Raw genomic sequence first — 27,060 nt, 5'->3', positions numbered from 1 at the left:
TACAAGTTTGTTTTTTGGAAGTTGGTAAAGACATTTTACAACCTGAACTTTGCCATGTTATAAAAAGGTTAAATTATCTAACATTTTAGGAGACTTCTAAACCATCTTTCTCTCTCTGCATGTTTTTCTCATGTTTGTTGCACTACTTGACCTGATTGACAAAAGTTAAGACTTTTCAGCAATTTCACTTTTTTAGTCAATGCTTCGTCGATGAAAGCATCTAAGAGCAATGTGCATGTATATTACACACACACACCACACCTACACACATACACACACACACACACACACACACACACACACACGACAATAAGACAAGCGCAATGTCAAAATGCAGAGAAATATTGAGACAGATTTATTATTGGTTACACAATTTGATTATACACCAAGCGTAAAGAAAAGTAAAGGTGAAAATGCATTTCCTTTGTAAAGCAGTATCAAGAAAAAAGAGCTGCAAGTAACGATGAACTTCGAGAAGAAAGAAAAAAGGTACACCAGTTAAAGCAGAAACACTGAAGCATGGCTTCCTTACTCGTATCAAAAGCCACTGCTCACATCATTATTGCTTATGAGCAGTTGGCCACCTTCTGATTGGTCCATAAAAATTACGCATTGCCATGCCATTGGTCCAGGTGTTAGCCAAATTGAGGTCTCTCTCCCATATTTACACACAAACGCAGGTCTTCCGAGACGTGATGCGAAGCTTGATGAATCTAAAGACAAGGAGGGGCAGGCGTCAGTCAATACAGCATTCTGCTTTTCAAATTCAAATTTATTTTTGGTTTTGTTTTCCCCATGAATGAAAGCGCACACATGGTTGAAAGAAGCATAATTCTTAGCATTTATTACATCTTTATTCTCTGATAGGCCAATTCCAATGGTTCCAAGTTTTACAGGTCATTCTCTTGTATTGAGAGATTTATCTAAAATAAATAGATCAGTGACCAAAATTATCATATATCTTCATCAACACAATCAAAGTCTCTTTATTCTATAGTCTTTGATATAATATCCATGCACACAGTCATCAAACACTTGATAGTAATCAATTTCTCAGTACAAGAAAAGAAATGTAGGCACAGACTGTCATTTTCTTAAATCAAATTAGTAAAAATTATTTCAATATTTGTGCTGGAAGCAAAATGTTTGATTCCTCTCAAAAAAATTTTTAACTTTCGAAGTACAATATATTCTAAAACTAATACTGTTTCCTTTGCACCCCATTCATAATATTGAAAATTCAGCAGTATTTAAGCTTATATTCTGTATAATTGCACTGCACAGAGCAGCATATGCTACTGCAAAACAGCACATCTGTGGGGCTATACAGTGTCATCAGACCAATCCAGACAGTCATCAGCAGATGTTTCTAAAGATCAATGGTCTGTTTGACTCCCAAATATGTCTGTAAGTGTCTATCATTTTACTGTCTGTCTTGCAAAGCTATCGAACGTTAATCGATTTAAAAGTGCAACGGAGACTGAAAATAGTTTCTTTGCAATTTAGAACAATTTAAGCAGATTTCATCCAAAATCATTAAAAGCATGCTTCCCTGCAGAATACCAGTAGAAAAGTAATTTATCCATTAGAAATCTTTCCATTTTGTAGCTTATATCGTAATGTCGTTTCAATTATTTACATAAAATTAAAATATAGACTATGTAAAATGTGGAGCATTAAATTAAAAGTGGAGTATTGAATCATTCTCTTCAGCTCATTACTCGACTAATGGAGTCACCTATTAGCCTACATATCATTAAGAGTCGATACACACAAATCAGAGTGTGTGCGGACAGTGCACAAGTGGTAAATTATTTTTAATCCCGATATTTGTATGGGAAATGTTGTGTGTAGTTTTTAAAGCCTATTTTGTGCACACAACAATTATACATCAGGCCCCAGAAGTTTCAAGAATTGTGTATTCTCCAGTAAAACAACAATTGAGGGGACAGTAAAAGTAAGAGATATGTGAATGCACATGCTATACATTTTATATTTCTAGCATTTTCTTTTTTTTTTTTTTTAAACTATAAGTCATTTTAAATCATGCAAGTTAACTTATGGCTCAACTGGAAGTTTGCTGAGGACCCCTAGCGGCCCTGGCCTTCTGGTTGAGAACAAACAAAAGAGACTAAATTATGAAACAGAATAGAAACAATCACAGCTAAACTGATGAATATTACTAAAAGCACTGCAAAACGCAATATTAATTGCTTGCAAATAGTTACACTGACTTTTCATAACATGGCTTTGATTTATATAACTGCTTTCCAATAAAAAAATTTTTTTTTTAAATCACCATTATAGTTAATCAATACATAATCCACTCCAATCCTGAACATTTAAAAATCAAACTGAAGTAGAAACTCATTTCTATATAGCATTTTAGAAAAGATATGTTTCTTCAGAATTCATCCCTGGGAGCTAAGAGCAACTTATTAATGCATCATGAGATGCCAAAGGAGGACTCCGAAAGCATCACAACCGCACAGAAAGGAAAGTCAGCACAATTCAGGCAGCACACCTGCCCCTGACCGGTGAAAGACACCTTCTCCATGGTAATGGATATCCCTCTCTCACCATTTCTTGTTCCGAGGCTTCAGTTCCTCAGCTGCATTCCTCAAGAAGATGTAATTCTTTTTCTGGGGATTGTAATATTCATGTCCCTGTGACACAAACAGAAGTAATAAAAGTGAGCAGAGATCAAACTGATTGTCAGTTCACTAAAAAGAAACGGTTACAATAAGGATGAAAACATTAGAACTTCAGTAAGTTCTAATTAACCAAAATAATGCCAAGTCATAAAGACAAAACACCTCAATTTTAATGACCGTAACAACATCACTGATTCACTTTCAGAAGGATTTTTTTTCCAGCTGAATAATAAAAACCACTGACAACCAATGAGAGTGTGTCAAGTCCAACTTGAACCAACACGGTTCAAGACTCCTGGATTCAGTTTAAATTTTTGATTATTTTTGAACACAAGAACGCATCTTATGTAAGCTCTCCCTAGGAAAGCATATGATTGGTGTCTGCTGGACCTGAATCCAGTATAATAAACAGGATTTCTGTCATAAAAATTAAGTGTCATAAACTAGTGTTTTGAATGTAGTTATTCACATTCCTAAAAGCACTTTAATGCATGTTCAGCGTAAGTATTATATAAATGTATATTTTTCCTTCATATTTTAAATATACTTATATGAAGTTGACCATAGGAGCTTAAGTGAAGCTTAAGCCATCAAATATCCTAACTGACTAGAATACATACTATACCATAACTTTTTGTATGTCAACACACAAACCTAAAATCTAATCTAAAAAGACAACTGTCGGAACTTAGAAATGATCAGCCAGTGAATTTATTTTCTTGGACAGTCAAAAAAAAATAATTTAAATTTGTGAAGTTAACAAATGACAATTTATCGAATGTTACATATGTATTGAGATTGTACCTTAGACCAGTCATAGCTGGAAGCATAGGCAAATATGTTCCCATTGTTATTGAAGCAACAAGCTGTTATTGGTTGATCTAATTGTTCAGAGGTCTTCAGTTTAGTGCGGGCATCTTTATCCCAGAAACTGAAGCGCCCATCAGAGCCTACTGTCGCCAGAGTGCCATGGACAGGGTGAAAGGAGATAGCGTTCACCTACAGAGAAACAAACAGCAAGTGCAGAGTTACTGTTTATTTTACAAGTACTTTTTATTACTGAATATTGTCTTTCATAACCTCAGACTAGACTAATTGTCCAAGCAATCCAGTGCATTTCAAAAATACACAAAACCTAGAACACTCACAGCATAAATATCTTGGGGTGTGGCAGTATTGGTTCCGTTGGACCTGTGGCACTTAAAGGTGAAATTGTCCTTGGCTCTGGGTTAAAAGGTGAATATTAGTAAAAAAGAAAGATACATATTCAGTATTACATTTAAATAAAAAAAAAAACAAAAAAAAAACTACTGCTTGTTCAAGTTACTTGTTAAAGGGGTCCTATTATGCTCTTTTACAAAGTCTTGATTTTGTTTTGGGGGTGTACTAGAACATGCTCCCATGCTTGGTGGTTCGAAAATCGCATTATTTTTCACATAATTTACATTACAACACCTCTCTCCCCAGCCTGGCACAAACAGCTCGATTAGTTCCGGGTTTGATGAAGGCCCGCCTTCCGAAAAATGAAATGCGTTGTGATTGGTTAGCTCTCCCAGTGCGTTGTGATTGGCGAACAGCTTAGACGGCGTTTCAGTACTGGCACGCCTCTTGCCAAAACAGCAAGTTCGTCAATATTGCTATCTCAATACAGACCCCGAGAATATTGAACAAGAGGATCGCGCAGAACCCTTGCACGCACGGATATTTCAAGACATATTGAAGTGGTAACGTTACTGTTGTTGTTTTTTTTGTGTGGCTAAATCATGTTTTAGATAGGATGTCAACAACAGCTTAAAAATAACTGCATTACTATGTACAGATAAGTGCAATGGCAATGCGTATTATGTTTGTTAATTCTAACATTATAACATGAATTGCAGTGAAACTGTTATACAGTTTAACTTCGTTATACCATAGTCCCACAGACTTACACTATTTGTGGTGGCATATATATGCAAATTAATTCTCTGCCAGCGGGAGGCGCTGTTGGAGTGGTAGAGAGCGAGGTTTCCCCGGTAACGCTGTACACAAAACAGAGCTCCGCTCACAAACGCTGCTTTATTAGACATTTCGACTTTCATGAGCTGTAAGCTCTAATCATCAAAATGAAAACAAAAAAAACTTTTGAAATGTTTTACTTTACATGCAATGAATCTAAAATATATGAAAGTTTCACTTTTTGAAATAACTTACAAGAAAAAAAAATGAACTTTTTCACGACATTCTAATTTATTGAGATGCACCTGTACAGTGATATAAAAACACCCGCACTGGGTTTCGATTTTGAAACGTGCAGTGCTCAACCATTCGAATTTCCGTAGGCGGGATTTATTTTAATGATATTCTAATGAGCCAATGTGATATAACAAATACAGGAAAATAACTTTGTAGTCCAAACGAGCCGTTCTTTGTAGTTCTTGAAAAGGGATTTTTTTAAAAACGAAATATCTCCCTTTGGAGTTGATTTTGAGATTTGTAACTTTGTAGATCTTTTTATGCCCAAACATACACACTGACTAAAATTCAAAAAGCATAATAGGACCCCTTTAAAATGAGTTGAAGTCATTTTTGAACATTTCTGTCACAACTTCATTTCATAATGTTCATAACATACTTAATTTTGTAACATTTAGGTTAACAATTTTTTGTTGGGACTACATTAATAATTTATGTTGAAATTACATGGACAGTAGATCTGTAGTTACGGCATACTTTACATGGAACTGCATCAGAAGAGTAAAGGTCATAGCGAAATTTTCGCACCTTAAAAAATAAATACGACCTTACGTTGTGTCAATCATGTTTACACACTGCCTCTGAAACTTTCGTCCGTCATTTAAAAAATTTCAAAAACGATTTCCTGCGTTTTTGCATCCGTAGCAAGCATTTTGATAGGAAAGGATGGCAAATATGAAAAAAACGCATATGAAAATTTCAGTCAGTGTGCAAGGACCTTAAATCTTGAAATTTAATTTTATGTTTTTCAGAGACTGCCTTTACTGAATGCGATTGTTTTAACAAGTTATTGTGTTAGATAACAACGAAGAATAGCATAAGTTGGTCCAACATAACTTTTTTTTTTATTTAACTTGTTTTAGTCTCTTGTACAAACCTAAAATAATTGGTGTGGAAAAGTTTTCCTTAATTTAAGTTGATTAAACTTTAAGTGTACTGTATTCGCTTTTAAATTTCTAAACCAGCCATGAATTATTGGTGGATTGGAAAGAAGATCAGATACAGACTCACGGGTTAGGTGGGTTTATGTAATGAATGGCAACTCGTCCCTCGATGCTGCCCAGTGCAAAACCAGTAGGTTTACTCTGCTTGTCTTTAAAGATAGCCACACAGCGGTGCTATTAAACAAAACACACAAGTTAAAATACACCTCAATGGTTAACAACAATATCTGCAGAGAAGAATAAATTAAAATAATGGTGAAAATGGGCTACGAATCAACACAAAAAACAGGGTTGAGAACTTACACAGGGCAACTATGGAGATGTTAGTGAACTAAAGGTTCAGTGTAGGAGAGTAATAATTCACTCATTTTCAATGAGAAAATCACTTAAAATTCCTGCCAATTCATAAATAACTATGACATTTTTTTATGAGTTTGTGTGGCTTAATCTATTCAGAATGGTAAATATTGAACTAATTGTAATCTGTTGATGTATAACTACCCAAAGCAAAAATATTAATTTTAAATTTGCCTTTGCTTAAAGAATTTCTGTTTTTCCAGAAATCCAATTCATAGCCAATTCATAGTCTGACAGCAGATAAAAGTAAACGATAAAGGAATGAGTGATTGTTACAAAAGTGCGCATCAAATACACTAAACACGGAAGCTCAAACGTGTGTGATGTCAGTGCCAATAGCTTTGTGGTTAGTGCGCCGATATAGACACAGAGAGACACACGTGATAATCTGAAAACCACGCCCTCCGGGCAACGTGTCATATTACTCTGAGAACTACGCCCACTGGAGGGAAAAGTAATCGGCGACAGAAAACATTCATTATTTTTAACCATGTCAAAGAATTATTTCACCATCATGTGAACCTGAGAGGAGATATATTGAGAAACTAAATTTAATTGGTCTATGTCAGTGCCCCTTTTCCTTACTTTCCTTTTGTTTGAGAAATGATCCAACTGAATAGCCCAACGTGATATACCCTGACATCTACAGTTGTGTCCTTCAATGCTCATCTTTTTGGGTTAACAGCTTACATAGCAAAACATAGTTCTGGGTTTTTTAGCTTGTTTACTGTACACCTTGTCACACAGCAGCTTTTAGGCATTGTTCTGTTTTTGTCATAAATGACAAGGAGGCAGCTTCTCACAATACAAAGTCAATGGAGAGGGTTGCATCGTTTTCCCCCTGGTGTGGACGTGGCCCAAGTACGCTCTATATAGCGCAACTGTTATTGCGGCGACCCAAGTTTGATTCCTGTCTCGAGGTCCTTTGCCGGTCCTGATCCCCTCTTTCTGCCCAATGCTTTTGTTAGCTTTCTACTGTCCTATCCATTAAAGGCATAAAAAAAACCTAAAAATATATTTTTTTTAAAAATGTAAAAAAAAGTGTGATGCGCTAGAACAGACCTCACTGGTTCTTGCACATTTCTTCTTTTTTTGGTTTTAAATGTGCAGTAAGCGTTTTTTCAAAAACGCTGCGCTTTATTTTTCATGAAGCATTATATTGTTGTGCGTCTGCTATGATAAACAGACATCCACCATTGCATTCTGTGTGTAACAGGCCAGCTTGTGAGATTTGTGCAGGTAAACCCCTGATCTCAAGAGGTGCACTGACGACTGTTAGAGAATGTGGTGCTTAGTGTCATTATTAGTGCATTCACCTCGCATACCGACGATCAGGGTTCAAGACTGACTCGGAGCAGGGTGGTTAGGATTGTGTTGGAGGCAACAATGTCCAGCAGCATTTTTGAAAAATCGCTTATTGTAACTTTAGCAGCTGATTAATGTTTCCATTTATGTTTCTGATTAATAATTATTTTAATGGCGGTTGGCAAATCTACTGGAAGGTGAATACTGCCACCTACTGCACGTCACTGGCATGATGGCTGACATAAAATAAGGATCCGGCCGGTACTGATCGGTTGAGATCAGCTCAGGATATCCTTAGTATTAGTAGATGCTAGAATTGAGAAACTATGATTAATGAATGCTTTAGAAGCGTTTTCCCATTATTAGTCTGTTAACTAATGTAGTTAACTAATGTTAACACCTTGTTGAACCTTACTGTAAAGCGTTACCACATAAACATTGTGACAATACACAATTGATTAAAAAAAATTATTCTAATTATTACAGTAATAATACCATATTTTATATCAAATGCTAATTCAAAGCCATTATCCCCCCGAGCCAAATGATTGTGAAGTCTTTAAATTGCCATTTAATTACTTCATAAATTGAGTATTTGACCAACACTGACCTGATGCTTCAGAGGTGACTCTATACGTCGAAACTCTGAAGGCTGATTTTCCAACTGGTAAACAATAAGACCACGTTCTGCAGTAGCTACAACGGCCATAGGATATACCTATAAAAGAACAAAAGGATATCCATAAAATGCTTACAGAAAATTATTTCTGCAAAAACTGTTTTATGTACCATGTACTACACTAAGAAAATGTTAGAGCTCATATGTTGAATCAAAACTACACTGCAAGAGTGAGATGTAGAAGAGCTGCCCAAACCGACAACAACAAATTCAGTTTAATTCAAATCACAATCCTTTACCACATCTGCACAGTAACACCTCTCTGGCATCTGCAGGGACATCATTGGGTTTGGGGAACGTGTATCCCAAAACTGTCAAAAATGAGAGGCAAAGAAACAGTTGCTAATCTATTCAAGGCTGCAATATTTGGTCAAATGAATATTTTGTAATTATTTTATAAAATACTGCACAATGAACTGTGACATAATAAACATTAATACTAGGCTGTATCAGGATTTTGATTTTAGTTCCACTCTGCTGGCCTAAGGGTGGTGAAGATGGGTTCCAGTACCTTCAGTGTTTTGTCCCAGCTGCCAGTCATAACACAGTTATAATTTGGTGCTTTAATCCAGTGAATTGTCCTGATTGGGCCTTCATGCTGGTCAAAGGAAAAGATTGTAGGACCTGTTAGTCATACTGTAAACCAACACAACTGAAAGATATATAAGAATATATTAAGAACACAAATTAACTGCTTACTTGTGCTATCTGAATGGTTTGATTGCTGTTCAGATCCCACATCTTGGCAGTTTTGTCACAGGAGGCTGTAAAGACTTTACTGCCATCCTGTTAACAAGACAAGCAAAATCAGGTAAGAACATGCCTCATGTCAGGAAGTAGTAGTCATTCATAAAGAATACAGGACAGAGATATTCAGTTCTACTACTGTTTGTGCAAAATTCTGAACAGAAAACCTACGTGCAACCATGCATATTATTTATTTATTTGATTTATAAAATCTCAACCCTGTTACAATAACTCATGTATCTCGTGTTTTTCAGCAACAGTGCAGAGCAGGGGTCCTCAAACAGCAGACCAGCTTGGTTCCAACTGGACCATGAGACAATCACAACGATAGCACCATTTTACTGTTTAAAGTGAGCAGAACTTAACAGAATAGTACACACTAAACTCTCAGGGTTGTTTATTGTAATGAGCTTTCGATGCTATATCCTCTAATATTTGTATCTAGAGCCCTCCATGCACGTTGCTTCTCTCCCAAATTTATTTTAACAACAATAGCAGAAACACAGAGCAGCAAAATAGATTGATACTTTTGTTAAAACACTGCAGAAAATAGAACGCAGCAAATACAAATGCTTTTATCCATCACACAAATAAACCAGGTTTGTGACTTGTTTCCATCTACATTTAACATTATTCAGTAGCATGTTATAAAAGAACTTCTTATAATAAATGTCTAAGTTATTTATAGATGGTAAGGAAAGACAGCTAAAACTTTTAAATTACTAGTTAACTTTGTTGTCTGCTCATGATGAAGGTGTGTTGATTATAGTATTTGCACCCAAGTCACGGTTTGGTCAGTTACCTGGATGCATGGCCATATTGGAGATACTCGCATGGATTGCACTATTAATGTACTACTGAAGGATGCTGTTCTACTAATTTATGATGTCTAAACCACAGAAAAAAGTGTGTGGAAGCTGCTAAATCATATAGAGAAGGACTTAGTAAGCAGGAAAGGGCGCAATATTTTTACAAAAGTTAATAGGTGGTAACGATCCATACGAGCTGGCTCCTAGAATACAATAATAAATATAGCACCATTAACTAAACAGGCAGTTGTGGCCTAATGGTTAGAGAGTCGGACTTGTAACCCGAAGGTCACGGGCTCAAGTCTCAGGAGTAGTAGGTGGGGAAGTGAATGTACAGTAGTGTTGGGCGATATGGTCATTTTTCATATCGCCGGCCTGTGAGATCGCCGATACACGATATTATCGTGCATGGGTGGGGGCAAGAAAGAGACTCTCTGTACTTATCGTAGGCTATTTCATAACTATTTGGTGATTTTAAACCACGCGTGCGTGAGAGAGAGAGCGAGAGCGCCTGGGAGCACCAATAACCGAAATAATAGACTTTCAAACATACTGAAAAACTAACATGTTAAATATAAAAATATTTAAAACAGCTAGTTCATATATTCGGATACAGCAGTTATACATCGACAAGTTATACAAGTTTACCGCATCGGCGCGGAAGTTATCAGTCTAAAAATCAGTCAAGGAGAACATCAAACGTAGATTTATTTTAAAGACCAACAGTTTAACAAAAGCATTTTCAGGTAAAGTTTATATTCGTTTTTCGCTCGATATTTGCATAAACTCGAGCAATGCCCGAACATTTGACGCTCTCAGCAGCTTTCAACACTTTCAATCCCATAATACACCGCGCAAGCATTTAAGCTTAACTTCCATAGAAATGAATTGAAAACGCTCGCTCCGCTCGCTGTGTGCCAGTGGAAACGCACCGTAATCCTCATTTGCGTGTGTGAAGTGCGGCTCTGAGGTGAAATAGCGGAGCAATTTAATAGCCCAATAATAATAATAATAGGCCGCCTAATAATAATAATAATAATAGTTTTATACAGTAATAGGAGAATGATACCTAATATCGTCTTGACTATCGACAAAGACATCTGCTATTGTCGATATCTCTTGACTATCGTCCATACACGATATTATCGTCACAACCCTAATACAGCGCTCTCTTCCTTCAGGCGCTGGAGCAAATGACTGCCCACTGCTCAGGGTGGTGTGCGAGTTCACTACTCACTGCCTATAGTACTCCAAATGTTTTTCCTGGTTCGACCGATTAGTACAGCCCAAAACACGACAATAATTTACCATTTTCACCAGCAATAATCAGTAAGGGTGCTTTCACACCTGCCTCATTTAGTTCGGTTGAATCGTACCAGAGTTCGTTTTCCCTCTTGGTGCGGTTCGTTTGGGCAGGTGAGAATGCAGCGGGTGCGCACCAAAAGCGGACCAAACAAGCGTACCGAGACCCAGCTGAAGAGGTGGTCTCGGTCCGCTTCCAAACGAACTCTGGTACGGTTCGTTTAAGGTGTGAATATGAACCGGCCTCGATCCGATCCAATTGCAGAAAGCACGCTCAGAAAACACACAGCTCGCGCATATAGTGCTGTTGTTTGCATTTCAATCGCTTAAATCACTTGTTTTCAAACCGCAATGCTTAAAAACGCGTGCCAATTATGAGTTTTCGTGACCATAGCGCCCACAGCAACGTGACATGAGCGCACTAAATAGGCTAAAGCTTGCCGCAAAGCCCCAGCAAAAGTTACAATGAATGTGTCTGGGGGAAATAGTAAGGAGATATTTGAATTATTTATTAATAAACTAGTGTTTTCTGAGTCAGTGTCACAAAGATGAAGTTAAAAATCCTGACTCGCCGTCTCCTCATTGGACGCCTTTAGAAAGAAATGCATCTTTACGGATTATAATGAAAGAGTTTTTGTTTTGGATATGATTTATTTCGTTTTGTAGTAATTCAAAGCTTTCTATAGATATATTCATCATGTCTGTAAGTTACAGTTCATTTTTGACGGGAAGCGCATCCTATTAGTTTTCTTTATTTTAGAAGAGCACGTTTTCTTGATATTGTGAGTGCACAAATAAAAATATACCCTTTACAGTTCCGAACGATGTATTATTACCTTTATGAGCAACAATTACGGCGTATATGATGTTCTGAAGCGCTTCAGCTTCCACTCTCCCACAAACGATCGGATATGCGCCTAGCGCACATTTATCTAGGTTAAATGTTTAAACTAACATTTTGATATGCTTTGAGTATTTCATATCTATAGATTTTATTTTTGGCAAGTCGTAATTACAACATTGTATGACATTGTCTCATATATGATGTTCATAAGTTGCTTCATATTGCGTTTTTATCTCATGACAGCAAATCAGTAAAATAATAAAAATTGCACTACCAAAGATCTCCATGATTAGCCTGTTTTTGCACTTCCTGTTTTTCCCTGCTTGAGAATTTCTGTCCAATGAACGGATGACCTTAGCACACGTGTGGTTTTGTTTACAATTTCTGGTTCATTTGCAAAAAGGGCAGTGTGAAAGCGAACCGCACCAAAAAAAAAAAAAATAAATTTATATTTGGTCCGGACCAAAGCAAGTGAACTATCGGACTTTCCTGGTGTGAATACACCCTTAAATTCTGTTCCTTTCAGCGGCAATAGCCATGTTATTATAATAAGACAGTAATTATTAGGGGTGAAACGATTCATCGATACGATGTCTGATGATACGATAAATATCGATATCTGTAGCATAAATAGGCACCTTTATTTTGGCATTGTCCACATTTTCACATAATGTCCGTCTATGCATTACCGCCAACACGTGCATTCTCGTTCAAACTCACGTATCAGGACTCGATATAAGGACTGCCCGAAGGCACAAGGCCAGCATAAAAGACACTCGGGATTGTTGGCGGAACAGTCCAGCGCTGTGTGAAGGGTTTTCTGTGCAAACATCTGAAGCGCACGCACACAGACAGCCGCGTCTACACCACGCGAATACTATAAATTGAGCTCTCTTCCACTTTTTTGTGCATGGATGAATAAATAAACAAAATTACACCAAAAAGCACGTTTTGCGAATTTCCTAGTAAACAGGTAGTAGAGGTACAGGATTAGGGCTGCACAATATATCGCATGCGATATTTAATGCGCATCTTGTCAGTAAAGCCGGTTCTGTAATCAGCGGTAATTTCCGTCACGTGCATGATTTCACATAGAGCTGCATTTACCACACAGAGCCGTTGCGCAGCTTGTTAGTGCAGCTCCACGTGAAATCACGCACGTGACGGAAATTACCGCTGATTACAGGACCGGCTTTACTGACAAGATGCGCATTAAATATCGCATGCGATATATCCTGCAGCCCTATACAGGATGTAAAAATTTCAGATAAATGTTCATGTTATATATTTTGGTTGTATTAAAATAGCATTTAAATAGGTATATAATATCGATATATCTATCTATATACTCCTATATCGAATCTAATCGTAATCATATAATTTTTTGCAGTATTGGCAAATATCGTATGGCTGGGTATGAGAATATATATCGTATCGTGACGAACCATCCGATTTACACCCCTAGTAATTATACAGAAATACTTTGACAACAGACTTTGCTCAGTCGTTTCAGAACAACCATAAAAACATACAGATGCTGTGAACGAGATCTGTCCGCTGGTTAGTCAAGTTATCCCATCTAATAGCGCACTTGATGCACATGGAGGAATTTATTCGGTAAATGTGTTTCCATCATAGTGTAGGCGCATTTTCTCTTATCGGATAAAATGTTTATCCAACTCAAATGTGCGCATAAGTTTTTATGCACAGTTTTAGAATTTATGCACACCTTGGCATTTCTATCCAGCCTTTTTTTTTATGCGATATCCCAAAATGCGCATAAAAATAGGTGGATGGAAACATAGCTAATGTTTCCGTTCAGTGCAGCCAAGATGGCCGACTTCCGGTCTGACGATGTGTCATGAAAACACTCTATTATGCACACCGTTTGTTTGATTTTAGTAGATACTTATAAGAAAAATAAATATATGGCCCAGACTTCAAGAGAGAAAACCCTGAATCCCCATCCAGTATCTCAGTCATATGGCCTTCCGCCATAGGTATCTAAACGTAAAAAGAGCAGTTTGACTGTTTAGGATTTTCTTTTCTTTTACAAAGTACTATTGCTGCCCAGATGTAAATGTATAACTATTCTAAAAAATTATCGTCTAGAGACCTCCACTGGGAAGGAAATATAGAAACCGGACCTCTTGGATCTTTAGTGCTAAATCCTTTGTAAATATTTATAATAAAAAGCATTCTAAAACACATCAGCTCTGACACAACAATAGTAATAAACAAGCATAAACGGGCATAACAGCCTAGCATCAGAGGCAGTATTAATGCTTTTATTCTGTGTTCTGTGGTTGTGCACAAGAACAATTTGAAGATTTGCTAAATTGTCCCAAGTGACTGCAAATCTTAGACATAAACATTTTCATTAAAATGTTGCAGAATGTTGGTTGGCTGACGTCTTTAAATAGGCGACTAACATTTATAATGTGTAAATGATCTTACATCACTCCAGCACACATCCAGCACTGGGCCTGTGTGCATCTGCTGGGCTTTAGGGACAGTCTGACCATTATCTTGAACCTCCCAGCACCGCACCTGAGTATATGCAATACATGCAAATTTATCAGTTACATTACAAACTGACAGAAAGGTTCTTTTGACATCTTTCAGAGATATTTCATCAACTATAAGTGAGATGCAATAACATATTTCTAAGTGAAATTTACAGTCAAGGTTGTGCAAATATAGAAATAGTGACAGAAAAGCAAGTGAAAAATTGTACATAGGATAAGAGAAATGGCGATGTCAAAGGCTTACATCATTGGCCCACGAGCCTCCGATCAGAAAGTTCCCAGGCATCGTAGGGGGACTGAATGCCAAGCAGCTTATGCTGTCATCGGGTGGCGATGTTACTTCAACATCCTGTTATCAACGACGCCTCAAATGAATTAACATGCACAAAAACTTACTTGTAAGTATATTATATAATCTGTATATACCTTCATTGGATTATGACTGTCTGTGGTGGTGCTGCCAAATACACCTGTTCCCCCGGTCCCAAAGCCCGTGTTCGTCCCGAATAAACTCATTTCAATCTGTTAAGAGCTGATCATAACAAGAATGAATCAGATCATATCAACGTCACGAACAAAATAACATTAAACACGTGACAACTACAATGCCTTCACTAATTCAACTGATTTTAAATGTTAATATTAACAAACCGCTACTATTCCTAAAGTGTTCAAAATTAATCTGGTAGTCAGATTATGAAGTGAAATATTAAATTCTACTTTACGTTTAACGTTAACGTTACATGCATACAACCACATACGGTGAAATCGGGTTTTAGCAGCCTCAAGCAAATACAATTAAATTACAGGCCCGGGCAGCCTCTACATTAAATACAATGATCGATCAAAATATCGTAATCAACTAAACTCACTAACTGCCGTAGAGATATTTGATTATTTTCATAAAACCGGTTCCCGCTTCTGAAACGATACACACACACGCACTGCTATAGGCACTTCCGTCGCTCAGTTATTGAGGGCGTGCTTTGATGACGTCATCGATTGGTTTCCAAATACGAATTTTTATTTCAGTTCATTATTACTTTTTGAACATTACAACATTTCTGTCGAGAACAAAGAACATACAAAACATATAGCTATATTGATATTGGGATATTCTATGAAAGTCAAAAAAGATAATAAAAAATAAAATAAATAATGAGCTGCAGAGTCCCAATTCTGCATTTCTGCAAAGAATGCGTCTTTAGAGTGCAGCCTAAAATTACAAAAAATGTTTCAAAAGGTGTGCTGTTGCTTCCACGGTGAGACTGTCTGGGTTGCTGTTATGGATTAGCCAGCCTACTTGAAAATCTCTCACCACTGGGTAGTCCTTAATCTATTTTCAAATGGCATTTCTATGCTCTGAGACCCTGTCCTTCAAGCACTGCTTTGTTTTACCAATCTAAAAGCCACCACACCTACATGATAGGCGATACACCACATATTGTGTGTTTTACAATTAATAAGACTTGAAATCATAGACTTTATGATTCTTAAAATCAATGTACTTCACCTTTTATGTTTTCACATTTCTGAATGCCCTTTAAAGGCTGGTAAAGCCAGGTGGATTCCTACTTGCTCGGCTGGTTACTTTGTACTAATTTATAGTTTAGGGACATGTCCTTCTAAAATAAATTTTATGTTGCACCCCCACTATAATATTTTGCTATTTTATACTGATTAATAAACATAATTTTTCCATAAACTTGCTGATAGACTACATCTTGATGCTGTGCCGCACTGAACAGTCTAATCACACTGGTGTGATTATATCAAATATAGAAAATATTATTCGGCTATTTTTTGTCTTTTGGAAGCTGTATTCAAAATCCACTTGGCTCAGAAATCTGAGGGGGCACGTGCCCCCTCACTTTCAATGGGCATGACGCCTCTGCCCGTATCTCTCGCTCCAATTTAAAGCAGTTACACTCAAAGAATTTTAGAGAGAAAATTGCCCGACTTTTGCGGCTACTTATTTATATTATATTAATTATAATTCATATAATATATTCATATAATTATTATATGAATATATTATATGAATGTGGAAATTCATTTTAAGCTTCGCATTTAAATTAAATTAAATATATATCCATATAGATAAGATTAAAATGACTAAACTTCTGTTTTCCTTTTGAGCTCTGTGTGAAACTAAATAATTAAATTCAGTTGATTCCTTTGCATAGTCATATATTTTCTTTCTGCTGCCTTCTCAAACTTTTGTTGCAGTAGAAGTGTTTACTCTTGCCTTGTAAATGTATTTACATTTATTTTTAATAATGACACCTCTTAATCTTCAGCAGAGAAGTGAATTGCACTGACTCTTGCGAGAAGTGAATCCAACCAATGCTTTGCTGATGCTCTCCACATTCTGTGTGATTGGCTGCACACTTCACGCTTTCAGGTGCACATGCTTTAGATCAGGTTCAGCAGGCTCACAAAGCTCGATATAAATATTCTCTGTCAATTCAGAGTTTGATCCAGAGTTTGTGATTAACTCTAGTGCATGTACACCTGAGAGTTTAACACGTGCAGCAAACAGCCACTCACAGGGAAAATGGAGAGCGTCAGTTTGATTCACTTCTCTGCTGAAGATTACCCACGTAAAATACTTGAATGCACCATAAAATACTTAAATACCAGCAAGTACATTTGTAGTACATTCTTATTTTTTGTGCTAAATAAAATTGTAAAAGTTATACAATATAAATACACTAATTAAAAGTATTTTCCTACTTCAGTAGTACGGTCTACTAAATACCACTGATATTTAAATAGATTTTTAGTACATTGAAATAGTGTACTATACCGCAAAAATAAGTAGAGGACTTTTATTAGTGTATTTCTTAAAAGTGTGCTTTGAAGGATTTAAAAATTAGTTCAATGTTAGTACACTTTTTATAGTTATCGTAAGTTTAAATTAAATTGATTTTCTTTAAAATATTAGTAATGTAATAGTTATAAGTACATTTACCCAACTGTGCTACTTAAGTACACTTAATATAAATACACTAAGTAGCATTAACACTTAAATTGATTTGTGTCAGATGTAGTATTCAGACTTGGGTGCAAGTGTAGATACCAGAAGCGTTTTATAATTGCATTGCTTAAAAATTTGCTATCTATGATCACTTTACATAAAATTGTAGTGTTTTTTTTTTAATATATATATATACACTATCACTAAGTTCTATTTGGATTTTCATGAAAAATACAGTAGAAATGTATTACTAAAGTAAAAGCCTATTGTCACACCATCACACTGTCTGGACTTTGCACCATTTTCACTGTTTAGTTAGTTGTCATGATTTCTGATTTGAGTTCTTCATTAGGTTCAGGGGCCCATTTCAATAAGGAGGTTCAACCAACTCTGAGTTCAAAATTGAACTCTGAATTGACTTACCCTGAGATGGGAAACGCTTTCGGTTTTCGGTTTCAGAACAGCTGAACGGAGTTAGTTAAATCCACTCTGAGTGGGTTGACTCTGAGTTTAGCGCTTGCACCACGACTATGAAAAGCCGTGATCAAAGGAGCTCTGAAATTTTGATTCACAATGGCACCTGACAAAAAGACGCCTGCATACTTATGTCAATGCTTAACTTTAATTCTTAATCACTGTTATTATATCAAAGGTAAAAACTGGCGGAACGGTAAGTTATTGAACTACTATTAATTTTCATGGTATCCCACAGGCAAAAGAAAAAAAAACAGCTAAATATGAAGTATAAAAACATAATTCAATCAGGTAAAGCTTTAAGCATAAAAGGTTCATGGGTGTAGGCTACATGACTTTACAAACATTTGACATATTAAAATGTGTCATATAAAATATAAAAATATCAGTCTGTGTCTATTTCAATGTGCCGCAGCTTTTTCCATGTAGTCTAACGCTCTTTTCACATAATTAAATGTTATCTAATACAAACATTTCTTAATTAGAGTAAGGAACATTAAAACTTGACTTCTACTCAGCCATCAGCAAGAAGGCTCGCAAAATAATGAACAGATGAAGAGGGGATGGCCACAATAGTATTGGAAGAATATTAAAATCCAACATAAAAAAAGAATAAATGTTGCATTTGTATTTGTATAGGAAATATAGATGACCTACATCTACATCATCAGGTGCTCTACAACCCGAATTCAGGAAATGTTGGGACGTTTTTTAAAATTTTAATAAAATGAAAACTAAAACTATTTCAAATCACATGAGCCAATTGTCACAAGCCAGGCTTGAACTCTGGTCTCTGGTGTGGTGGTTAAGAGATCTACCACTGAGCCACAGGAGTAGTAATGTTGGACCCAAACGAAACACAAACAAAAGTAGATGGAGAAGACAAGACAGGTTTTAGCAATGAGACATGAAACGTGGGGTTAATTCTAAGTGAACGGGGAAGAAACAAACGATAGGAAACAGGGTTAACTTTCCATGCTATGCGAAAAGGGCCAATGTATTTCTGGGAAAGCTTCCTTGATTCGACCCGTAGGGGCAGGTCCTTGGTGGCTAACCAGACTCTTTGACCAGCTCAGAAATTAGGGGCCCTCCTGCAGCGATTAGCCTGACGTTGGTATCTCTGGGAGGTCTGAAGGAGGGCACGCCTAACCTTCCTCGAGGTCTGCCAACAGCGTTGGACAAAATGCCGGGCAGAGAGAACGCCAACCTGTGACTCTTCCTCAGGGAATAATGGGGGGGGTATAGCCGAACTGGCATTCAAAGGGGGATAGTCCTGTGGCCGAGGACTGGAGGGTGTTGTGGGCATATTCAGCCCACATAATGTAGGTAGCCCAAGAGGTGTGGTTATTGGCTGCCATACACCACCAAGTGGTCTCCAGATCCTGGTTAATCCGTTCTGTCTGGCCATTAGACTCTGGATGGAACCCAGACGATAGGCTGACTGTGGCCCCAATCACCTTGCAGAAGGCCCCCCAGAACCAGGACGAGAACTGGGGTCCTTGGTCGGAGACAATATCCAGGGGAATTCCAAACAAGAAGCTCTGCTGTCTCTTTGGCCGAAGGCAATTTGGGCAGGGGAATGAACCGGGCGGCCTTAGAGAACCAGTCCACAACCACCAGGAAGACAGTGTTGCCCTGGGATGGTGGGAGTCCCATGACAAAGTCCAGAGAAAGGTGCGACCATGGCCTACGGGGAACGGGTAAGGGATGGAGCAGTCCCTGAGGTCCCTGACATGCAGACTTTCCCTGGCTGCACACGGGGTAGGTGTCCACATAGACCTTTACATCCTCCTTGATGGACGGCCACCAAAACCGCCACTGGAGGAAGTCAAGAGTGCGAGCATTTCCTGGATGGCGTGTCAAAGGAGACTCATGACCCCATTACAAGACCCGGGCCCGAGCAGATTGAGGGACGTACAGGCGTCCCGCGGGACCACCTCCTGGGTCTGGCTCTTGAGCCTCTCGCACTACCCTTTCCAGTTCCCACTGAAGGGGTGCGACAGTTCTAGACCTCAGAATATTCGATGCAAAAGGCTTCTCCTGTGTCTCGGGAGAGTAGGCTCGGGACAGGGAATCCGGATTGACATTCTTGGTGCCGGGTCTGTAAGACAGGAGAAACTGAAATTGATTAAAAAAAAACAAGGACCATCGAGCCTGCCGAGTGTTCAGCCGCTTGGCCTGCTGGAAATATTCCAGGTTCTTGTGGTCCGTGAGAACCTGGAAAGGGTGCTGAGCCCCCTCAATCCAGTGTTCCCAAATTCCTTAGCCAAGGATAGAGCCAGGAAGTCGCCTGTGGCGCCGGAATCTATCATGGCCTGGACCGGATGCTGGTGGCGCCCCCAGGACAGAGTGGCTGGAACAGCTAGGATGGCGTTAGTTGGAGGAGCTCTAATTTTCCCCATCACAGCCCTCCTGTAGCTGGGCAGGGATAACCGTTTCCCGAGAGCTCGGAACAAGTGGAGCGAAAGTGTCCGGAAGCACCGCAGTAGAGGCAACGTCGCTCCCACATGCGACGTTCCCTCTCGTTGGGGGTGAGCCTGGAACGACCCAACTGCATGTCTTCCGGGGAATCAAGCTGTTCAGGGGCCAAGGAAGCCCTGGACGCAGGAATACGTACTGTGGACACAGACCTGCTCACAGAAACTTGGGACTGAGACGCCTTGGGGCAAGCCACCCTCAGCTCTCTCAGGCGATTGTCCAGGCGGATGGCCATCGCAATGAGGGACTCGAGATCAGCAGCTGGTTCTCGGGTGGCTAACTCATCTTGAAGGGGCTCGGACAGCCCTCCCTGCGGGAGCCTTGATTGAGAATAAGCAGGCGCTTGGAAGCTTCCCGACCACTGACTGGATGATCAAACACTCGCTTGAACTCCTCTTCAAAGGCCGCGTAGGACTCACAACAGGCATCCTGGGATTGCCACACCGCGGAGGCCCAGGAGAGCCTGTCTGAGAGAAGGGTAATTATGTAAGCAATCTTGGAGCAGTCTGTGGGAAAACTTGAGGGCTGGAGCTCGAAGGTCAGAGAACCCTGGCAGGAACTAGGATCCCCAGCAAAGGGCTTGGGAGGTGGTAATCAAGGCTTTGCAACTGAAATAGGCCTGTTGCCACTTGGGGGTGAAGCGCCCGGGAGCCGTTCAAAGAGCTGGCAGATGGAACACATCACATCGGCCAGGAGTTGAGAGTGTTTGGTCATTAGCGCCTCCTGATGGCTAAGAACAGCTTCATGGCACTGGAAAGATGACTCATGTTGGGCAATCACTACCAACAGGTCCTTGGAGGCGAGTGTTTCCTGGCTCCATGGGTGACTCGGTTTTTCTGTCACAAGCCAGACTTGAATTCGGGTCTCTGGTGTGGTGATTGAGAGATCTACCACTGAGCCACAGCATACAACAAAAGTTCTTCTCGGACTGAGGTGTTAACAACAGAAAAACCACATGAGAAAATAAAAACTCCACGAGGGGAGAAAATAAAACCAGAGAACAATAACAACCAAAGAAAGGAACTCAGGATACCTTACTTGGGGAAGCTAGGGAGGCTTTAGCGAGATCAGGCAGGAAACACAGGGCGGAGACTCAAAAACCGAGTGAGGAACCAAGGGAAAAATACAAAGCTTAAATACACTGGGGAAAACAAGGCACAGGTGACCTGGATGACGCTAACAAGGCCACACGAGGAAGAACTAAGGCAGAGGAGAAAATAGGGGACCTCTAGAGGCACGGAGACAAACTACAGGAGGTAGGATGCTGACACAAATATTTTATTCACAATAGAACATAGATAACATAAATGTTTAAACTGAGAAATTTTACAATTTTATGCACAAAATGAGCTCATTTCAAATTTGATGTCTGCTACAGGTCTCAAAATAATTGGGACGGGGGCATGTTTACCATGGTGTAGCATCTCCTCTTCTTTTCAAAACAGTTTGAAGACGTCTGGGCATCGAGGTTTTGTGTTTCTGGAGTTTTGGTGTTGGAATTTGGTCCCATTCTTGCCTGATACAGGTTTCCAGCTGCTGAAGAGTTTGTGGTCATCTTTGACGTATTTTTTGTTTAATGATGCGCCAAATGTTCTCTATAGGTGAAAGATCTAGACTGCAGATAGGCCAATTCAGCACCCGGACTCTTCTACTACGAAACCATGCTGTTGTAATAGCTACAGTATGTGGTTTTGCATTGTCCTGCTGAAATAGACGTCGTCTGGATGGGAGCATATGTTGCTCTAAAACCTTTATATACCTTTCAGCATTCATAGTGCCTTCCAAAACATGCAAGCTGCCCATACCATATGCACTTATGCAACCCCATACCATCAGAGACGCTGGCTTTTGAACTGAACACTAATAACACGTTGGAAGGTCTCCCTCCTCTTATGGCTGGAGGACACAGAGTCTGTGATTTCCAACAAGAATGTCAAATTTGGACTCATCTGACCATAGATCACTTTTCCACTTTGAAACAGTCCATTTTAAATGAGCCTTGGCCCACAGGACACCATGGCGCTTCTGGACCATGTTCACATATGGCTTCCTTTTTGCATGATAGAGATTTAGCCCATTTAGTAATGTCAATTACAGAATCATGCCGATGAGATATGGGCCTTGTCCCTTACGAACAGAGATTTCTCCAGTTTCTCTGAATCTTTTGATGATGTTATGCACTGTAGATGATGAGATTTGCAAAGCTTTTGCAATTTGATGTAGAGGAACATTGTTTTTAAAGTCTTTTTACACACTCTTTCACAGATTGGAGAGCCTCTGCCCATCTTTACTTCTGAGAGACTCTGCCTCTCTAAGACATCCCTTTTATAGCTAATCATGTTATAGACCTGATGTCAATTAACTTAATTAGTTGCTAGATGTTCTCCCAGCTGAATCTTTTCAAAATGTCTTGCTTTTTCAGTCCTTTGTTGCCCCCATGCCAACTTTTTTGATATCTGTAGCAGGCATCAAATTTGAAATGAGCTCATTTAGTGGATAAAAGTGTAAAATTTCTCAGTTTAAACATTTGCTATGTTCTCTATGTTCTATTGTAAATATTTGAAAGTCTTTTAGTTTTCATTTTATTCAAATGTAAAAAAACGTCCCAACAGTTCTGGAATTCAGGTTGTACATCCCACATGTTATATAGAAAACTATCATTTAAAAATGGCACAGCTCAAATAAATATGCATGTGGATATGGAAAAAAAATTAATAAATCTAAATAATCCTATGTATAAAAGGACATGCCATTTTTGCCACTTTGACAGTGTCTGCATGATGAAAATATGTGCAATGAATGAATGCACCTGCACTGCAAAAAATGCTTTTCTTACTTAGTATTATTGTCTTGTTTCCAATCAAAAAATCTAAAGATTCTTAAATCCAGATGCATTTTCTATATAAGAAAAATTACATAAGGTATTTATTTAGTTTTTTTTAGTGTATTTTTCTTATTTTGCATATTATCTGCCAATGGGGTAAGAAAAATAATCTTGTTTCCATTTGTATTAAGATCATTTTTCATGTTTTAAGTAAAATGCATTTAATTTAGATTCCAAAATACTCACTAAGAAAAGTATTTTTGCAGCATGAATGAATCAATGAGGTATTTAAACATCACTTACACTTAAAAAAGGGGTAGGAGACCGAAAGAAACTCTGGGTTTACCTAAGAAAACCTGCTCCTGACCAGGGATGCGTTTCCCACACTTTCAGAAACGGGCATGACTTACCCTGATTTCTCGGGTTTGACAAACCTCCCATTCTGAAACGGAAAACCCAGAGTTTCCCTCATTTCAGAGTTAGCATACTCAGAGTTTTCACTTAACCTCCTTTCTGAAATGGGCCCCATAAGTATCCTCGTATGGTTTGTGTATTTAAGTTCCTGTCTGTTCAGTTTGAGTTTGTTTGGTTTCGTCTCATCTATGCTACAATACTTCCCTCTGTCTGGATTTACCCGCTGTGGATTTATTAAAGACTGTTTATCTTTATCGTCATCTTTGTGATGTGTTTAAGAACACAGTAATCGTGACACCTAGGTTACTGTGCTTAGGCTGCTATAAATGTACTAATAGCACATGATTGGATTATTCATTCATATGTGTTTAGATGTGTACCAAAATTCACAATTTAACAGTAAGTATACTTTTAGCAAAAAGTATTTCAAGTGCTATATTTTTAATGTGAAAAAAGTGCTACTAATGACATAGTAATAGTATACTTGATTGTACTATTTAAAGACACCATAAACATGTAGTTGTGTATATTGTATAAAGGGAATGTTAACATAATTACAATACATTTGAAATGAATTATTTAATCTATAAAAATAATGTGAGCGATACATTATAAATATATTTTGTATATTATATATTAAAGGGGTGGTTTACTGCTTTTTTCTTTGCTTGATTGTGTTTATGGGGTGCAATATAACATGTCTTCGTGTTTCGTTTGTTAAAAAACACCTTATTTTTTTATATATTTCACCTTTATTGTAAGCCGCTTTCTCCTCTGTCATTTGAACGACCGGTTGACTTCCTGATTCTATGAAACCACTCCCTCAGAAACGGGCAATGGGCTCAGATTGGTTAGTTGGGCCGGTGTGTTGTGATTGGCTAAACTGTGTACTGCACATTGTCCAGAAACTTCACGCCCATTACCTTTACGGGCGACAGTTGCATGTGCTCCGGTCAAATGTAAATAATGGTGTCAATATTGCCGTATCAGTTTGAGCCAGAATCAGACCCAGAAAGCGGTAATGAAGAGAGTCGAGCAGAACTTCCGCAAGCACGGCTCTTACAAAACGTTTATGAATGGAAGTTTGCTGTTGTGATTACATATAATTGTTTGAAGTTTGTACACGTTTGTCTTATACACACAAAATAGCATCGAACTAACTGGCTACTATAACCAAACAGCGCTGGCTTGTGTTTACGTTCTTGATCAAATCGAAAAATTACATCATAAAGTATACATGGAAAATACATTTACAAAATTAGTACATAATTACAAATTCGGGTCCAAAATGTTTGTACGCGTTTGTCAAAGACACACGAAATAGCATTTAACTAACTGGCTACTAAAGCCAGCGTTGGCATTTGTTTACGACCTTGATAAAACTAAAACATTCCGTCTGAAATTATACATGCAAATACATTTAAAATTATGAAATCAGGTTGTGGCCCAACAACTGCTGCCTCTGTTTTTAAAGTTGGAACTGCTCCATGTTTTAGTAATAGTTTCTGTGTGAATCTGGCATTGAACTCGTGTAGATTCTAGAAGCTGTCTTCAAAATGCGCAGCACAGAGAGCTAAATTAGGATTGTAATTGTCAGGAACATAATCAGACATAAATTTTAACCATTGTTGACGAACTACAGCATCTGTAGGAAGCCCGAACACAGAAGACCTGACAGCTGGGTGAAAATAACACCGTTTCGACGGCATGGCTACAACTCTCCACTATAACTCTTCCTCTTCGACAAAGCCGCAGAACATGGCCTTACCCCCTTTTTTGCATGTTCCGGAGGGAGGGGTTGATGCAAATTTATGGGTTTATTACGTATGCAACCCGGGAAGTATCTCGTTGTAGTCCCATATGAGTCGTTTTTGTAGGCATTAAACTTCCTGATTTTTAAAAGACGATATCTCCGCTTACGTTGAACTTTCAGCGCAGCAACTTTGCAGATACTGTTCATGCACCAACAGCAACATTATACACTATTTAAAATGAAAAAAGTGAAATTGCAGTAAACCACCCCTTTAATCTTATATTTTAAATAATTAGTAAGTGTATTTTCTATGTATGATGAGTATATTTAAGAGTGTATGAAAGATGGTTTCAATTGTACTTTTTTTTTTTTTTTTACAGAGAAAGTATGTTAAAACACATTTTAGTTAATATTCATGGTGTCCCAAAATAGCAGAGTTGATGTTCTAAAGATTATCTTAAGTACTAAAGAATCATTTTTAGTATATTAAGTACAAAATTAGTGCACAAAAATAGAGCATTTTAAGTACATTATGGAAGTGTACAGTGTACTGAAATAAAGTGTATTTTACTGCACTTTTTTTCACCTGGGTGAAAAATAAATATACTAAAATGAATTTAAATTGGAACAACAAATTTTGTACTTAATGCACTTTAATTGTGCGGAAGTAATGCTGAAGAACAGTTGAAGATATACTTAAGTATATTTGATTGTGCTTAAGTAGAACTATTGCAAGTATACTTTGGTACACTTTAATTCTCTTGCATTTAAAGGCCAATATTATTTAAAGATCATACAATCCTTATCAATAGTGACATTAAAACACATTTTAGGCTTAATATTAAGACATATGCATGGTGCACAAGAAGTACTCCAAATAAAGTTTAATCATAATTTTTATTTTAGTACATCTTGAGCGATATGTCAGTATGCTAATATATTTGAACTGTACTTAGTATAAAATAAACGTATTTTAAATATATAACTTTTTTGGAAGAGATGTCATAATTAAAAATATAATGAATTTAAATGCATTTACAAGGCAGGAACAAACACTGTTGCTGGAGCAAAAGTTTTAGAAGGCAGCAGAAATAAAATATTTGACTATGCAAAAATTAACTGAATTTAATCATTTCTATAGTTTCACAGAGAGCTCAAAAGAAAACGTAAGTATAATAATTTTAAAAGCTTTATATATCATCTACTTATTTATAGGCTATATATTTATTTAAATTAATTTAAATGCAAAGTTTAATATTAATTGCCAGTTCACATATTAATTATTTGAACATATGACTTTAAAGATTATAATTCACATAATATGAATATAATAAATAATTAGCAGCAAAAAAAATGGGCAATTTTGTCTGCTTTAATTTGGAGTGAGAGATACAGGGATAGTGGCTTTATTGCATCAGATACTGTATGTCACATCTCTCACAGCTGATTGGTCCAGTTTGGGTTTGCAATCTCTTACCCAGAATAAAACCTAGTCCAGAGAAGGGTAGCCATGTAGCACAAGTTACCATGACAACAAAACCTGCTCAAAACCCACCTTCTTGAGCCTAAAAACTCAGAGTTGGCTCAAGCTAAATGCGAACTTACATGGGTAAGAACCGAAACCAGCAACTGGCCTCATGAGCTAAATAAACTGAGGACATTATATACACAAGATAAACTCAAATACGCTGGTTTAAATGTATCCACTAATTTCTAATAGTTAAAATTGATTA

At 37.8% G+C, this 27,060-nt stretch overlaps 1 protein-coding gene across 5 annotated transcripts; it reads right to left on the bottom strand.

Annotated features, from left to right (window-relative positions):
• Positions 1 to 332: 332 nt before the first annotated feature.
• rae1 (ribonucleic acid export 1) lies at positions 333 to 21,388 on the bottom strand. 5 transcript variants are annotated; one of them, XM_058779846.1, is made up of 13 exons: positions 21,370 to 21,388; positions 14,831 to 14,936; positions 14,649 to 14,753; positions 14,334 to 14,426; positions 8,874 to 8,960; positions 8,686 to 8,772; positions 8,414 to 8,485; positions 8,106 to 8,213; positions 5,901 to 6,007; positions 3,803 to 3,878; positions 3,459 to 3,653; positions 2,525 to 2,666; positions 333 to 713 (listed from the first exon to the last, which is right to left on the bottom strand). In XM_058779846.1, exons 2-12 carry the CDS (start codon positions 14,918 to 14,920, stop codon positions 2,577 to 2,579), a joined length of 1,110 nt encoding a protein of 369 aa, XP_058635829.1. In that variant the 5' UTR covers positions 14,921 to 14,936; positions 21,370 to 21,388; the 3' UTR covers positions 333 to 713; positions 2,525 to 2,576. The 5 variants fall into 5 exon arrangements, with proteins under 5 accessions (XP_058635829.1, XP_058635826.1, XP_058635830.1 ...); XM_058779843.1 differs by lacking the exon at positions 21,370 to 21,388 and adding an exon at positions 15,277 to 15,391; XM_058779847.1 differs by lacking the exon at positions 21,370 to 21,388 and adding an exon at positions 15,277 to 15,391 and having other exon boundaries at positions 2,581 to 2,666.
• Positions 21,389 to 27,060: the final 5,672 nt, after the last annotated feature.

The sequence above is a fragment of the Onychostoma macrolepis genome, chromosome 06 (genome assembly GCF_012432095.1).
Source record: "Onychostoma macrolepis isolate SWU-2019 chromosome 06, ASM1243209v1, whole genome shotgun sequence".
Lineage (NCBI taxonomy): Eukaryota > Metazoa > Chordata > Actinopteri > Cypriniformes > Cyprinidae > Onychostoma > Onychostoma macrolepis.
Note: the sequence above shows the minus strand (reverse complement) of the source record. Positions and strands in the feature narration are given on the sequence as shown.